Genomic DNA, 17,027 nt, shown 5'->3' with positions numbered 1-17,027 from the left:
GTAGATGAACGGATGATCTCTGCATGCGTGGTTCCCACCATGAAGAATGGAGGAGGAGGTCTGATGGTGTGGGGGTGTCTATGATTTATTTCGATTTCAAGACACACTTAACCAGCATGGCTACCACAGCATTCTGCAGTGACACGCCATCCCATCTGGTTTTCTGGTCTTTAATGCAGAGCTAACAGACAAGTTCCTGACCTTCTCCCCTTTCCACTTGCTTCCTCCATTTTTGTGGTAATGATGCAATCAGTTGGTTGCAATTTTGGATTAAGCAAAAAATATATATATATTTTTTTGTTCACTGCATGTGTGACATAACTCCACCAGTCCTATTTATGATATAATTTGCAAAGATTATACAGTGCTTTGTACATTTGTTCCCAAAATAACGTTTTTTTTTTTTTCAATAATATTTGTTCTAATATTTGTTCTGTCTTTTCTGGTGGATTAAACTGAACTGTTCTGTTCCCGCTCCTCCGCTCTCTCCACTGGCTTCCAGTTGAAGCTCGCATCCGCTACAAGACCATGGTGCTTGCCTACGGAACTGTGAGGGGAACGGCACCTCAGTACCTCCAGGCTCTGATCAGGCCCTACACCCAAACAAGGGCACTGCGTTCATCCACCTCTGGCCTGCTCGCCTCCCTACCACTGAGGAAGTAACGTTCCCGCGCAGCCCAGTCAAAACTGTTCGCTGCTCTGGCCCCCCAATGGTGGAACAAACTCCCTCACGACGCCAGGACAGCGGAGTCAATCACCACCTTCCGGAGACACCTGAAACCCCACCTCTTTCAGGAATACCTAGGATAGGATAAAGTAATCCTTCTCACCCCCCTTAAAAGATTTAGATGCACTATTGTAAAGTGGCTGTTCCACTGGATGTCTTAAGGTGAACGCACCAATTTGTAAGTCGCTCTGGATAAGAGCGTCTGCTAAATGACTTAAATGTAATGTAAATGTTCCCATCCATTCATGTCCCTTCTCCTCCATTGTCCTGAGGGAGATTGCTGTTTCTCTGCATCCTGGACCTTCGGGCCTTTCATGAACGACACAGAGGACATGATGTAGCTAGCTACACAGTTTCAGACAAGACAGGAAAACAGTTCTGATTCATATTTAGATTATTTACCAAAAGATAAATAGACTTCAGCTGAACTGTCTCTTTTACATACTTTTTATTTCAGCACAAGAGTTCTGAATAAGCAGAGAGATGGAGTTTCAGAAGAGATACATTGAATAACTAGTGTGAATTGAATTGTGCGAGTGTGATGTTTGTCACTGCAAATTAATTCACCATCCTGTCTCTTTAAACTGGCAACCACAGTGCTTAAGCTGAGCCACTGTGTTCACCACAGGATAGGCCAGTCAGACAACTGACAGACCAGTCATACTCCTGAGACATGATAGAGACAGTCTAACTGTGAGGAACAATGTGGTGACTAAAAGAGAAACAAGCGACCACCACACTTCCTCAAGTCCAGCTGTCCAGATTACATCCTCTGTTTCTGACTTCCCTCTCCCTTTCTTTCTATTTTCTCTCTAATCTTTCATTTCCCCCTTTCAAATCATCAATGAGAGTGAATGAGGTGTCACCGATATGTCAAATTCACCAATGGCACATAATGATGCTGTCCTGTGGAAGACAATGCTTCTAAATGGAAACACTAAAATGGAAATAATGTTTTTCCCCCTGTTGAAACCTGAAGTTGACTTTTAGTAGAAATAACATGACTGAAGTCATCTATGACTTCCCCCAAAAGGTTGTGTCATTTCCCCCTTTTATGCTATTTTCTAGGCACAGTTCCACTTTCTTTCTGTGATGTTCATCACATACATCAAAACATTAGCACTTAACACTTTGAAACTGTGAGAGCTTTTTATTCAGTCATTTACATGAATTCACAGTCTCTATGTATCCCCTGTGGTCTAGCTTCCACCTCTCTTAGCTACAACAAAGTCAATGGAATGTGAACGGTTTGAACAACTGATCAAAAATATATATATATTTTTTTGTCTACACAAGCTATTCAGCTATTCAGTGTTAACTAGCCTGTAAATTAATAAGGACTGAAACCCCTCCTCATACCAAATGTGACTCCCCTCAGAAATTGGCCACATTCACTCGAGACTGACCAGTCACCATTACAGGTCGTGACGCAGGGCCAGAACTATCATCCACTGTGCGCTCGTTGGACTGCGTGGACCGACCATCCCTGTCATCGGCTAGTGCTCTCTGGTACACCCCCGCTAAGCTCTGCCTGAACCTTGAACCCCTCATGTCCAACCCCATACAGAAGTACAGCAGCGGGTTCACACAACTGTTGAAGTAAGCAAAGCCTTTGGCCACTGTCAGCCCCACCTTCACCATGGTATTCTTGCTGTACATCATTTTGGCCAGTAGAAGGCAGTGGTAGGGTGCCCAGCATAGGAAGAAGGCACAGACCAGCGATGCCAGGATACGAAGGGGACGCGACTTGCCCGACAGGCGGGTGCGTCGGATGCCAAGCCCTGCCAGGACGTAGCAGCAGAGGATGATGAGAAAAGGAAGCAGGAAACCGCATAGGAAGCGGATGGAGTAGAGCGCTAGCTTGGCGCTGTTGTCGCCTTCCATTGGCTCCTTGACCTCCAGCGAGCACTTGCTCAGGTTGTTCTTGCCCAGGTAGACCTGGCGGTAGGCAAAGTAGGGGGCGCTCAAAATGGCCGCCACCGCCCACACGCCGGTGCTCATCAGGCGGGCGGCGCAGAGTGTCCGGCGGCGTTTGGTAAAGACGGGGTGCCAGACGCACAGTGCCCGGTCCATGCTGATGACGGCGAGCAGGAACACGCTGCAGAACATGTTGGTGTACTTGAAGAAGCCATTGAACTTGCACAGGAAGATGCCGAACGGCCAGTAGTCGAAGAAGAGCTTCTTGGTCAGCGAGAGCACACGGCTCAGGCAGAAGATGAGGTCGGCCACGGCCAGGTTGACCAGCCACACGTTGGTAACGGTGGGCTTGAGCTTGAAGCCCGCCACCCAGATGACCACAGAGTTGCCCGTGGTGCCCAGGACAATGGTCAGCGTGTAGAGGACAATGATGAAGTTGTCCATGATGGCGTCAATGTCCACCACAGTGGCCTTGTCATCTCGGCCGGCTGAGGCAAGGAGGACGAATGGAAGCGTGGCGTTGGATGTCATGCTGTTAAAAAGGGCGAGAAGGGTGTGAATATACATAATGATTTCCTTATACATTACCACTTAATGGCTTTCCTCTAGATGAGTCATAAAGAGGAACACTTTTTCCTCTAATGATTTTGAACTTTGTCCAGCCAGTAGCCAGTCAGTTGTTATTATCAGGAAGAGGACTCATAGTCACAAATGGACAGAACTATAAATTCTTGACTGTAAGATTAAAATATCTTTAGCTTTTTAGGAAGTATTCTGAATCTTCAGATGGGACCTTGTGTGCCGGGCATGATGTGATCTGTCCATGACAGTCTGAGTCATTCTGTGTCTGTGTCTGGGAATGTGTGTGTGTGTTTGTGTGAGTATGTGGCGGAGGTCTGGTACTATGAACTACCCACAGTTGTACTTTTTTGTTTTCCTTGCTTTTTCCAGCGTGGACACCAGTGGAGGCTGCTGAGGGGAGGACGGCTCATAATAATGGCCGGAACGGAGTTAATGGAATGGTATAAAACATGTGTTTGGTGTATTTGATCCCATTCCACTAATTCCGCTCCAGCCATTACCACGAGCCCGTCCTCCCCAACTAAGGTGCCACCAACCTCCTGTGGTGCACACCCACATACTATGCTATTCATCGGATACTGACATACCGTCCGCATTCCACCTAAAACATATCAGTCCAACAAGGAACTTGTAAGAACACGATTTGCCGTCCTGTTCCTCTTTGCATACAGTATCTCCATTTCCTTTCCAGAGGCATACATAGACAGGAACCATATAATGGTTTTGTCTTATGACTGATGTGACCAGTCTCTTGCCCAGGTGCCCTCTCATTAAGAGTCAGACCAGAGATACCTGGGTCATAGCAGCGGGAAGTAGGGTGCTGGGGGTGTTACAGCACACTCTGGTGGTGAGATGTTAATCCGCAGTCAGCACCCCCTAGTCAAAACATCTTGCGGCTATGGCTTGGGGTAGAATATTAGGGCACAGTATCCTGTGCCATATACCCATTCCCATCAGTGAACCAACAGTAAAACAAACATATTCCTGTGGTCTAGCAACCAATAAGCTTCCAGTCCATATAAGTGATGGGGTTTACTTAGGAGCAAGATTATTAGGAACGCGTTATTATGAACTGAGCCAGGGACTCACTCCACCTCTTGGATGGCTTTTGTGGTTGTGCTTTTTTTTTTACAAGCAGAGGCTTCTTTGATATGACGCCGATACGATTTGCATTCCCCAAAATACTTTCATTGCCATGAAGCTGACTCCCGGCACAAGTTCAAAGTCAATATTAGACTACATTCATTGGTTGTTCTTTATCAGTTTGAGGATGTAATCCATCCATGGAAATACACCTTACAAAGTAAAATCCCGATTATTTATCCAAAGCACTGTCGTTGACAGATGTGAGATACTATTTCTGTTTGAATTTCTTTATTGTCAAGATAAAGAACTATGTCTCATTGTTAGATTGACTGACATACTGCATGTACTGGTGACTTCACTGATCAATGGGACGAGCACAGTGGACTGATTGCTCTGGACTACAGTGTATAAATTATGAGTATTTAGTCATTTTATTACGCCTCCTTTTTTATGGCACTGTTTGTGTTACTACTACAATATTTATGCTTGCCTACATGATTAAATGCTGTTTCAATAAACGCTGCAAAACAAACCTGCCATAATCCAGCCTTTACTCAATTATAGGGTGTCATTTGCTGGGCCCCCCCTCCACCTCAATGTCATATTTGAATCTACAGTAGTAATGTATATCAGTGGCTAATCATTATTCATCTAGTTGGCAACTCAACTTGAGCTGACATGTGGTAATGGAAAGCAATGGACACAGACAAAGGGTAACATCTTCTTCATGTAGTCCCTGACAGATGATCTGTATATGTTCAGCTAACTATACACAGAATCTCATCATTTGTCCAGAATGGGCTATAGCAATGCTGCTACTGTACGTGTACAGCTTGAGTATAGTACAGCTAGTCAGGAGACAGAGTTGCTGCATGTCAAACGAGTTGACCTTGTCTCTAACTAAATCGAACCAGTCGTCTGTTGATAGAACGTCGACAGAATGTTCTCTCCTGCCCTTGAAACTGTCCAAATGACGTGATTTAACAAACGAAATGAGAAGTAAAGCCCAAAAAATGCTGTGTACGGTTGATACTCATACTGATAATGCTTACCTGATGAGTTGAGATGCTCCAGTAGTAGCTGACCAGTACTTCAGCTTCAATGGTCGAACAGAGTGTGGAGGTGCATAGTTCTATGCTGTGTGTCTGTGCAGATAGTTGTGTCTCTGTGTCAATACAATCCTCACTGTCGTCTTTGTCATCTCTGTGTGCATCAGTGTGTCTGTGCGAGCGAGCCTAAAGGATGTGGGCTCAAAACCCACTTGGGTGGCCACAGAAAAGACATGAGTTCTATGAACTTCCTCTCTCTCTCTCTCTCTATCTTTCTCTTTCCCTCTAGAAGAGGCACGAGTTGGAAGGGGGTGGGGAATACTGGCCATGCCTTACTCGGTCATTAGATGCTCTTCCCTCTTCAACTGGAGTCCACTTCCTGCCCGTATTCTCTATGGTCAGCCAAAAGAAACACACAGAATGAGGTGAATGCCCCCAAAATCTACAGTAATGTTCTCACATTAATACAGTGCCTTCAGAAAGTATTGATACCCCTTGACATTCTGTTGTGTTACAGCCTGAATTCAAAATGGATTAAATTGATTTTTTTTGGCGGTCATCCATCTACATACAATACCCTATAATGAGAACGTGAAAACATGTTTTTAGAAATGTTTGCAAATTTATTGACAATGAAATACAGAAATATCTCATTTGCATAAGTATTCACATCCCTGAGTCAATATATGTTAGAATCATCTTTTGCAGCGGTTACAGCTGTGAGTCTTGGGTAAATCTCCAAGAGCGTTGCACACCTGGATTTAATAGTCGTGGCCAAAAGTTTTGAGAATGACACAAATATTAATTTCCACAAAGTTTGCTGCTTCAGAAAAACATATGGCAAATAGAAATCCAAAATGGATGATGTTGAGGGATCGATGGGAGAGGTTGAATGGAGCTGAAGGGTGGGACTAATAGCAAGATAAAACATGTAGAACATACGGGGTCTGTCAAATGTATATATGTTCAGAACTTTTGTGAAATAGCACAGTTACAAATAGCACAGTTACAAATAGCAGTTACAAATAGCACAGTTACAAATAGCACAGTTACAAATAGCACAGTTACAAATAGCACAGTTACAAATAGCACAGTTACAAATAGCACAGTTACAAATAGCACAGTTACAAATAGCACAGTTACAAATAGCACAGTTACAAATAGCACAGTTACAAATAGAAATCAAACTGGATGGACATCAGAAATAGAGGAAGGACTAAAAACAAACAAAAAATAACTATTGTAAAATAGACTGTGAATGTAAAATGTGTATTAAGATGTATAAATTGAAGGTAAAAGCCAACGTGTTTATTAGTTTACTCGGTGGAAGGGTTTGCGGGGAATAATAATAAAGGTATATTCTTTTAAAAAGTATGTATGTCTATATAGGTATGTGTATGTATATACAGTGCCTTGCGAAAGTATTCGGCCCCCTTGAACTTTGCGACCTTTTGCCACATTTCAGGCTTCAAACATAAGGATATAAAACTGTATTTTTTTGTGAAGAATCAACAACAAGTGGGACACAATCATGAAGTGGAACGACATTTATTGGATATTTCAAACTTTTTTAACAAATCAAAAACTGAAAAATTGGGCGTGGTATGAAGAGTGGTACTCAGTGATGTGCTGTGTTGGGTTTGCCCCAAACATAAAGCTTCGTATTCAGGATATAAAGTTCATTTCTTCGCCCCATTTCTTGCAGTTTTACTTTAGTGCCTTACTGCAAACAGGATGTATGTTTTGGAATATTTGTATTATGTACAGGCTTCCTTCTTTTCACTCTGTCATTTAGGTTAGTATTGTGGAGTAACTACAATTTTTTTGATCCATCCTCAGCATGCTCTTATCACAGCCATTAAACTCTGTAACTGTTTTGAAGTCACCATTGGCCTCAAGGTGAAATCCCTGAGCTGTTTCCTTCCTCGCCGGCAACTAAGTTAGGAAGGGTGCCCATATCTTTGTAGTGACTGGGTGTATTGATACACTATCCAACGTGTAATTAATAACTTCACTATAGTCAAAGGCACGGGGTTGTCTTTGGTTTTAGAAGTGAGGGGGACAAACAAACAAAAACATTCAAATGTATCCTGTCGGATTAACACACCAAAAATGCCAATGATAAAACCTGGGCGACAAAACTGCAATTTCAGAATATGGGGGGGACATGTCCTCGACTCCAGTGAAAGTTGTGCCCCTGGTCAAAGGGATATTAAATGTCTGATTTTTGCATTGGATAACCTTCCTGGTCTTTGTGGTTGAATCTGTGTTTGAAATTCACTGCTCGACTGAGGGACCTTACAGACAATTGTACTGTATGTTTGAGGTACAGAGATGATTAAACAAGTGCAACACTATTACTGCACACGGAGTCCATGCAACTTACTATGTGGCATTTTTACTCCTGAACTTATTTAGGCTTGCCATAACAAAGGTGTTAAATACTTATTGACTCAAGACATTTCAGCTTTTCTTTGTTAATTCATTTGTAGCTCCACTTTGACATTGAGTGCAGTATTGTGTGCAGGCCAGAGACACACAATCTCAATTGAATCCATTTTAAATTCAGGCTGTAACACCCAAAATAGACAAAGTTATTATTTCATATGTTGTTGTCATAATGAGATTGGGATGCCACCATGAATAAGCCTTTATCTTGACTAACTACACCATTAATAAAGTGATGACCTTATGATGAATTGACTGACGCATCTAAACTCATCATTCAATCACAGTTTTTTTTATTTGATTACGAAATGAACGACGTCAATCTTTTAGCTTCATTGCAGATTTGATACGGTATTTAAGAACATAGAGTTTGAGTATATAACTTTCCAAAACGACCAATATATGTCTTACTGATGCATGTACTGCACGATTGTATGCAGAGCTTTATAAAAGCTATCTGCAGAATGCCTCTGGCCCCTAATAGTTTTGGGTAACTCCTACATGGGGATGCTGCAATCTGGTGGCAGACTGTGACAAGTCATTACATTGTGCCTTTTTACAATAAAGAAGTCTGATATATCCCGCCACAGAACGTTGCAGCCAATTGTAAATGTTCTATCGACTGCAGAAAACATCCTCTTTGTTCTGACGTTTGTTCTTGCTTAAGAGCAGGGTTTGGTGTGACGAGGACAATTTCCTTTATTTCGCAATGCATATAAAAGAAAAGACAGCATCTTGCTTGATTAAACACCCAGAGCCATTTTGGAGATATCGGCGATCTCAATATCCATGATCTCTTTCACCCAGTTACAGGTAAGGCTTTTCATGATTTCATCTAAAAGACACATTTAGAGTATCTCGAACGCATTACCCAATAAACACAATTCCACCAAATCTCATTCACAAATATTGAATCACAATACTGAAGACTTGAATCGTAGAGAAAGTTAGAAATTGTATTGACGTGGAAAAATGTGTTACCTCTTTAAATTTCAAATTGAGTTTTGGAAAAATGGCACTGATAAACAATTCAGTTGTAGCAAAAATGTAATTGAATGTCAGTTAAACAGTAGTTACGGTGTTCATAAGTAATTGCTACTTAGAATCAAATGCTAAACATTCCAGTATTTTTACCTATTTTTACCTATTTACCTACACTGAACAAAAATATAAACGCAACATGTTTAATTATGGTCCAATGTTTAATGAGTTGAAATAAAAGATCCCAGAAATGTTCCACAACCACAAAAAGCTTATTTCTCTCAAATTTTGTGCCAAAAAATGTGTATACATCATTGTTAGTGAGCATTGATAATCCATCCACCTGACAGGTGTGGCATATCAAGAAGCTGATTAAACAGCATAACCATTACACAGGTGCACCTTATTGCTGGGGACAATAAAAGGCTACTCTAAAATGTGCAGTTTTGTCACACAAGACAATGCCACAGATGTCTCAAGTTTGAGGGAGCGAGAAATTGGCATGCTGACTGCAGTTATGTCCACCAGAGCTGTTGCCAGAGATATTAAGGTTAATTTCTCTACCATAAGCCACCTCCAATGTCGTTTTAGATAATTTGGCAGTATGTCCAACCGGCCTCACACCGCACACCACGTGTATGGCATCTTGTGGGTGGAGCAGTTTGCTGATGTCACCGTTGTGACCAGAGTGCTCTATGGTGGCGGTGGGGTTATGGTATGGGCAGGCATGAACTACGGACAATGAACACAATTGCATTTTATCGATGGCAATTTGAATGCAGATATCGTGACAAGATCCTGAGGTTGATTGTCATGCCATTCATCCACCGCCATCACGTCATGTTGAAACATGATAATGTACACGATTCCTGGTAGCTGAAAATATTCCAGTGCTTCCATGGCCTGCATACTCACCAGACATGTTACCCATTGAGCAAGTTTGGGATGCTCTGGATCAACGTGTACAACAGTGTGTTTCAGTTCCCCGCAATATCCAGCAACTTTGCACAGCCATTGAAGAGGAGTGGGACAACATTCCACAGGCCACAATCAATAGCCTGATCAACTTTATGCGAAAGAGATGTGTCACGCTGCATGAGGCAAGTGGTGGTCACATCAGATACTGACTGCTTTTTCTGATCCATGCTCCTACCTTCTTTTTTTTTTAAAGGTATCTGTGATCAAAATATGCATATCTGTATTCCCAGTCATGTAAAATCCATATAATCCATATATTATATTTGACTGATTTCCTTATATGAACTGTAACTCAGTAAAATCTTTGAAATTGGTGCATGTTGGGTTTATATTTTCATTCAGTACAGATTATCCATAGCTGTCTAATTCTGATCTACTTTTTCTATCTCTATGTTTATTTGAGGTGTATTCTTACTGTGGAAGGCATCTCAACAACATCACAGATGGGTCTGTGGTTTATTGCTTTCATCACTTTTCTGTTGAAAGGTCAGTTTCTTCCTGATTGTGCGCACTGCACTTCCCTCTTAACTTGTACACACTTTGACTTAATGACAATGATGACATCTCTGCAATATGTACTTGGGTGTTTCGACACGTGTGTGTGAGATTGATAAACCTTTGTGTGTGTCCGTGTGTGTGTGTGTGTGTGTGTGTGTGTGTGTGTGTGTGTGTGTGTGTGTGTGTGTGCAGACAAATGTGTTTTGCTGTTCAGCCTGGCCTCAAAGAGTAAACGTAACATAGTAAATGTGAATATGTGACACTCAAATGACTAATGATATGTTACATTTGGTATGGTTACGTAAGACAGAAGATTACTTTAGCCAAAAACGAAAGGAGGGAGGTTGGTTGGGGAGGATGGGTAGGCGTATAACACGAATGTCTAGGTCCACATCAAGGACAACTTTAGCATTTGAGCTAATTTGCAACCTTTCAATTATTGTCTACTTTTTAGCAACTTTGCAATTGCTTAGCATATTAGCTAACCCTTCCCCTAACCCTAACCTAATCATATCTCCTAACCCTAACCTTAACCCCACCCTAGTGGAATTCGTAACATGTCATAAGGATTGCAAATTCGTAACATACTGTATCATATAAAATGGATGATGGACATCCACAAATGAATACATAGCACACGAAACGTAACATATCATATTAAATGGAGGGAGACAAATTAACATTTGATATGTTACGCGTATCCCCGAGTCCAGGTTTTGCTGTTCAGTGTTTCTTGATGGTGCTGTGTTCTCCAGGTGCACTCTGCCAAGAGTGGAGTCTGTGGATGCCCCAAAGCATTGTGGCTGTTGGTGGATCCTGCCTACTGGTCCCATGTAGATTTGAGATCCCTGCTGCATTTGATGCTGACTTGAAAAACTGCACACCCACTGGGCTTTGGTCTAAAAAAATTTGGGGGGGAAATATAGTATTGAGCTCAGCCCAAACGGATGCCCAAAACATCATAAAGGGAGTGATGGTGGGAAATCTGTTGAGCAAGAACTGCACCACTCTTTTCAACAGTTTCCCTGCAGGATATGATGACACATATATCTTCAGGCTGGAATGTGCTGGAACAAATCGCCTCAAGTATATTTTCTACCCAGGAGTACATATCAGTCATACAGGTACACTGAATTTGACCTTACCTAAGATATTTATGATTTCCAATTAAAACAAATATTGAGGGCTAAACATTCTAACAAATGGACTACATTGAACTCTTGTGAATACTAACAGCAAACACAGGTTTAAATACTTACCACCAGGGCCGGCTCTAGCCTTTTGGTTGCCCTAAGCAAGATTTGGTTGAGGGGCCCCCTCACCAAACAGCTCTACACATTGTTGCAATGGGGCAAAGATACATTTTATAACAAATTTCATGCAATTGTACACATTTTGCCATGACTTATGCCATGCTAATGATATCTGAGTGAGAGTGACTAACAAAATCAATGGGGGCCCCCTGGAGGTCAGGGCCCCTGAGCACCTGCATGCTCGGCTAAGATTACAAATAATGTAGATAACTGGCAAGACTAACTTACCAATCTAAAAATTGTTAGCTGAGATGGCTAATTGAGTGACTGTCAGTGACTGACAAAACAAGGGAAAAACTGTAGAATTTAAATTTAAAAAATGTAACCTTGCACTTTGTGTATTCTACTATTCTGACTCTCAACAGAAAGTAATTTTTTGGTAGGGGGCCCTAAGCGACCGCTTATATCGCTTATGCCTGGAGCCGGCACTGCTTAACATGAAAAAGAGAGTGATGTTCTAAGCAGAGTTGATTTAAACCTGGTTGCCCCATACGGTATGTCATTGGGCTTTACCCAGGCCTCGTTCTGTCTTGTTATTGATTCTCTCTCTCTCTCTCTCTCTCTCTCTCTCTCTATCTCTCTCTCACACTCTCTCTCTCTCATATACCTTTATTACCTCCAGACACCCCACCCAAACCCCAACTAACCACTATGGGCAACATCACAGAGGGGGAGCTGGTTAGAATGAGCTGCTCTGCCTCTGCCCCCTGTCCTACGTTCCCGCCCTCTCTGATCTGGACCTCTGGGCTGGGTGGCAGTGTCGAGAGCCAGCTACAGGAGGGTATAGATGGGCTCATGACCATGACCTCCACCCTTACCTTTACCGCCTCCCTCCTCCATCACGGGCTGCTGGTCAGATGTTCTGCCCGCTACACACTGCAGCCAGGGGGCACCACCAAGACGACTCAGGGGAACCGGACCCTCAATGTTCTTTGTGAGAGACCACAACAACCATTATCATATGACCATACAGGCAACCATATGACCACAACTATAAACAGTAGTGTAGTTATACAACAAAACCAAGGAATCTCCTCATTCTGTTTGTGAACATGATGAGTTAATTGATAGATAATTGATACTGTTAAGTGCTAAACAGTATCAAAGAGCACAGGGCATAAAAAAACGAACTGGTTAAACATGAGTTAGCAGGTAATAAGCAGCCAGTTAGCTATTCATACCTATGCAGTGATTCGTCCCATCCTCATACACTGCATGTGTACCTTCTCAATAGTGCTTTCTGGATCATGTTCACAATAATATGGCAACCTTCCAGCACACTTGTGAGACTTCAATCTATTTTTTCTGTTTTCTCTCATTCACACCAATACACTCCATCACACATTTCTATTGTTCGCACTCTCGTTGACACTCACATGACGAACGTTCCCTTGTGGGCTTTTAATCTCACAGATCAAAATGAGCTCACGTACCTCACAGGAAGTTGATTTAACTGTGTGGATTCTGTCTTCCAGATGCTCCTAAAAACACTGTAGCCCTGTCCAGCCCATCTGGGCCTGTGCCCGACGGGAGGGCAGTGACCCTGACCTGTCAGAGTGATGCCAACCCACCAGTGGAGCGCTACTCCTGGTACAAAGACAGCAGTGGGCAGGTGACCTGGAAGGCTAATGGGCAGACACTGGTCCTCCTGGTCAACAAAGCAGACAGCGGGCTGTACCTCTGTGAGGCCCACAACGAGAAGGGATCACAAAGGTCAAAGGTCATGCCTCTGGAGTTCGAAAGTAAATCATTTTGTTCACTTTATGACAAATACACAACATTTGACCTTATAGTGCACTATATGAAATAGGGTGGCATTTTATTTGTTGAAAAGTGCCATTGTTGACAAGTGAACATTAAATATCTATTTTAAATGGTTAACACTCAAGACAAACGGACAACAAATGAACAGTAAACTTTAAAAACCAATGTTCTATTACCATTGTTTTTAGGTGGCCAATGTTCCGTGATGGTCCCCTACATCATTTGTGGAGTGATGGTGTTGCTCTATGTTCTAACCGTCACCGTGGATGTGTATAAATATAAAAGGTATCATTGTTTACATATTCATGCCCATCGAGTTTAGGAATACATTTATAGAAAACATTTATAGAAGGACTCTTCCGATCCACTTTCTTCTAACCCAAGTTCCCCATTTTTCCTCCCCTAAGTCTGTCCAGAAGACTGAAAGTAAGAGGAACATTTTCATTTTCATAATATTCTGTTTAATTAACTGAGCAATTTTAAGGCATTGGCAGTAGATGATGCAGTATGATACAATACAGAGACAAAGTGTTTCTACGTCAAAGATTCTACGTCAAAGATCCTACGTCAAAGCTTTAACAATTCTCTGTATGACTAATACACATCTTGAATCTTTGACCAAATTCACTGTGGTTTTGTATAAAGCGTGCAACACTAAGGCTCCTATTTCATATTACATTTGATATAGTATTGATACCTCTGAGACTGATAGTCTGTTGGATAAGATATAACTCCTCCGTTTAAATACAATTATTTCTCCTCGATATTCCAGCAGCAGCTAGAGCTGTCAGAGAAAGGAGACGCCACGTACACTAACCTAACGATCGCCAGCATCAGTTCTGACTATGACCAGCTCCAGGTATTTATAATGAAAGATGTCTAATATAAAAACTCACAACAACATAGAATGTTATAGTTTGTAGGTATTTAAGCTAACTGTTTTGTGTGTGAGCTTTAATTTGAATTAAGTAAAGTCAGTGGTGTAAAAATTAACCAATTGTCATACTTGAGTAAAAGTGTACATACCTTAATAGAAAGTTACTCAAGTAAAAGTGAAAGTCACTCAGTAAAATACTACTTGAGTAAAAGTCTAAAGGTATTTGTTTTTAAATATACTTGCATATCAAAAGTAGATGTAATTGCAAAAAATATACTTAAGCATCAAAAGTAAAAGTATAAATCATTTCAAATTACTTCTATTAGGCAATCCAAACACCACAATTTTCTTTTCTTTTTACCAATAGTCAAGGGCACACTCCAACACTCCAACACAATTTACAAATCGAGCATTTGTGTTTTGTGAGTCTGCCAGATCAGAGGCAGTAGGGATGACCAGGGGCCTCATTTAAAAAACGGACTTACGATCAATTTTGATCTTAAGTATGACTTACGCAGAAAACCTCGTATAAGTAGTTATTTATGAAACCTTACTTTGACATGGAAATGATCTTATCTCTACGCAAAGTCTAGACTTGAGGTAGGTGATTTTCCGGCTGGTTATGTAGGGCTATTCTTTTTATCCCTTGCAGTTTAAGGTCAGACCATTTCTTTTTCACATCAGCCACAGTTCTGTCTTGCTGCCCCACCTCGTTCACTGCAGCGGCGACACACTCCCAAGATACCTGTTTGACTTTGTTTGTCAACCCACTATTTAGTCCACCGAATAATACATGTTGCCTGTCTTCAATCTCCTCTACCATCGCCGTGATCTCGTCTTCCAAAATGTTTGCTTTTCTATTTTGGTCCATGGCTATTCCCGACTAAACTTTTATTTGTGCTAGCATTCTATAAGGGGACATCGCTGATTATAAGGCACGCTCAGGTGCCGTCAATTTGAAGTTAATTTGAGATTTATAGATCACAGAACCTGAGTAAGCAAGGTTTTTTATGCTCAGTATCTTTTATGAATCGAACGTAAGCACACCGTCGGAAATGATGTTATGACTAAGTTCAAGTATAAATCTAAGAACATTTTTATAAATGAGGCCCCTGGGATGTTCTCTTGATAAGTGGGTGAATTGGACCATTTTCCTGTCCTGTTAAGTATTGTAATGTAACTAGTGCTTTTGGGTGTCAGGGAAAATGTACATTATTTCCTTTATGAATGTAGTGAAGTAAAAGTAAAGTTTAAAAAAATATAAATAGTAAAGAAAGTAAAGGTACCCCAAAAAACAAAAAAACTAGTTAAGTAGTAATTGAAAGTATTTTTACTTAAGTACTTTAGACCACTGAGTAAAGTCAAACATCATCAATGTGTATGTGTGTGCACGCATGTATGTGTGTGTGTGTGTGTCTATTTGCAATGTCTTCCTTTGACAGATGACCAGGGCTGCCCGAGGTGAAGCTCACCCTGGCAGAAGAAGTGAAAGAGCTGCTCCTTGAAACCACATGGCAAAACAGATCCAGATTTGACCTTTGCATTTTAACTTTGTTGTATGGAAAATGTTCATCTTGTTATTTTTCTTCAGATCGTACTGTATAATTCTATCGCAAAATACATGATATTATATATTTGAATCTGATGCCTCGATTTTATATACCTGTCAGCAACGGGTGTGGCTGAAAAAGCCAAATCCACTCATTTGAAGGGGTGTCCACATACCATGTCGTGTAGTATTAAATTGTAGTTTAATCTTTTTGGTTTGTGGTTCAGCATCATCAATGTATTTCTGTCTTCTTCTCTGTAGATTATGTTAAACCATGCAGGGGATTATGGGTTGTGTCAGTCAGGATTATAATGGCCATAATCAGTCGAATAAATCTCTTAATGTCATTCTACCGTGCCTTCTCTCTTCAAATTCCACACATTCCATTGCCTCCATCAATGAACAGGAAAGAAAGTAGAGGAGTGGGTGGGCGGAGGAGGGGAAATGATGAAGCAGGGCGTGATCTGACATCACTTTTTTGACACATCCCCAGATAACAAACTTTGATTCTGGGAATGTTACTCGAAGGTTGTGGAATCGTTCCCTGAACGTTGCACCGATGTTCCCTAAAGGACCAATCAGATTTTTTTTCTTAATGTTCTTTGAATGTTCTCTTTTGGTTGTATGAATGTTCTGGGAATGTTCTCTGAATGTTACAAAGTTAGGAAGGTTTTGGGAACATTCTCCGAAGGTTACAAAGTTGGGAACACACACACCCAAGATTACACAATTAAATATGAACAATTAATACACAATTATAATTTCAGTTATCAATTTTTTTAATGAAATTGGTTCGGAGAAATCTGCAATATGATTGGCACACACAGACCTTTACAGACCGAGGCCCGAACTCGGCAGTCCTCACTGCAGGAACTTCATCAACACTCTCGCCAGGTTTGATCTCTGAGCTACTGAAACACGTATGCCTCTTTTTGCACTTGACGTCAACCTTCCTCGACACTCAACGTCTTCTCGACAGTCATCACTGCACATGCCACCACATATAATTGATCCTCACTTTCGTCACTCTCAATTTCCTCAAGTTCTTCCAAAAGTTCAGCAAAATCCCTCATTCCGTATTCCCTCATAACCATTTCCACTGTTCTCCTTTTTTCCCTTGTCCATCATCTTTTCCTTCACCAGATCTTTCAGAAGCACAATGCTGTCCCCCCCACTCCATGTTTATTCATAATACGCTTCCCTTTCTTCACTTATTTCCTTTTCCGCCATCATCTCCAATCGCTCCCTTTCTCCAAAC

General features: G+C 41.4%; 2 protein-coding genes across 7 annotated transcripts; one reads left to right on the top strand and one right to left on the bottom strand.

The window, feature by feature from the left end:
• Positions 1 to 1,857: 1,857 nt before the first annotated feature.
• On the bottom strand, positions 1,858 to 5,504 carry LOC115132753 (fMet-Leu-Phe receptor-like). Its single transcript, XM_029665490.2, has 2 exons — positions 5,365 to 5,504; positions 1,858 to 3,176 (listed from the first exon to the last, which is right to left on the bottom strand). The coding sequence occupies exon 2, from the start codon at positions 3,173 to 3,175 to the stop codon at positions 2,102 to 2,104; it is 1,074 nt and encodes a 357-aa protein (XP_029521350.1). The 5' UTR covers position 3,176; positions 5,365 to 5,504; the 3' UTR covers positions 1,858 to 2,101.
• A 3,012-nt stretch (positions 5,505 to 8,516) lies between these two features.
• On the top strand, positions 8,517 to 16,116 carry si:ch211-171h4.5 (sialoadhesin). Of its 6 annotated transcripts, none has more exons than XM_029663549.2 (9): positions 8,517 to 8,622; positions 9,762 to 10,254; positions 11,022 to 11,390; positions 12,202 to 12,513; positions 13,055 to 13,321; positions 13,532 to 13,628; positions 13,751 to 13,769; positions 14,116 to 14,202; positions 15,663 to 16,116. In XM_029663549.2, exons 2-9 carry the CDS (start codon positions 10,086 to 10,088, stop codon positions 15,723 to 15,725), a joined length of 1,383 nt encoding a protein of 460 aa, XP_029519409.1. In that variant the 5' UTR covers positions 8,517 to 8,622; positions 9,762 to 10,085; the 3' UTR covers positions 15,726 to 16,116. The 6 variants fall into 6 exon arrangements, with proteins under 6 accessions (XP_029519409.1, XP_029519413.1, XP_029519411.1 ...); XM_029663553.2 differs by having other exon boundaries at positions 8,519 to 8,622; positions 10,172 to 10,254; positions 11,287 to 11,390; XM_029663551.2 differs by having other exon boundaries at positions 8,520 to 8,622; positions 10,172 to 10,254.
• The last annotated feature ends 911 nt before the right edge of the window (positions 16,117 to 17,027 follow it).

The sequence above is a fragment of the Oncorhynchus nerka genome, linkage group LG7, assembly GCF_034236695.1.
Source record: "Oncorhynchus nerka isolate Pitt River linkage group LG7, Oner_Uvic_2.0, whole genome shotgun sequence".
Lineage (NCBI taxonomy): Eukaryota > Metazoa > Chordata > Actinopteri > Salmoniformes > Salmonidae > Oncorhynchus > Oncorhynchus nerka.
Note: the sequence above shows the minus strand (reverse complement) of the source record. Positions and strands in the feature narration are given on the sequence as shown.

Coding starts and splice junctions, on each gene's coding strand:
- LOC115132753 (XM_029665490.2), bottom strand. CDS start 3,175: ATGACATCCAACGCCACGCTTCCATTCGTCCTCCTTGCCTCAGCCGGC.
- si:ch211-171h4.5 (XM_029663549.2), top strand. CDS start 10,086: ATGTTGGGTTTATATTTTCATTCAGTACAGATTATCCATAGCTGTCTA. Junction 11,391..12,201: donor AGTACATATCAGTCATACAG/GTACACTGAATT, acceptor TATTACCTCCAG/ACACCCCACCCAAACCCCAA. Junction 14,203..15,662: donor CTGACTATGACCAGCTCCAG/GTATTTATAATG, acceptor TTCCTTTGACAG/ATGACCAGGGCTGCCCGAGG.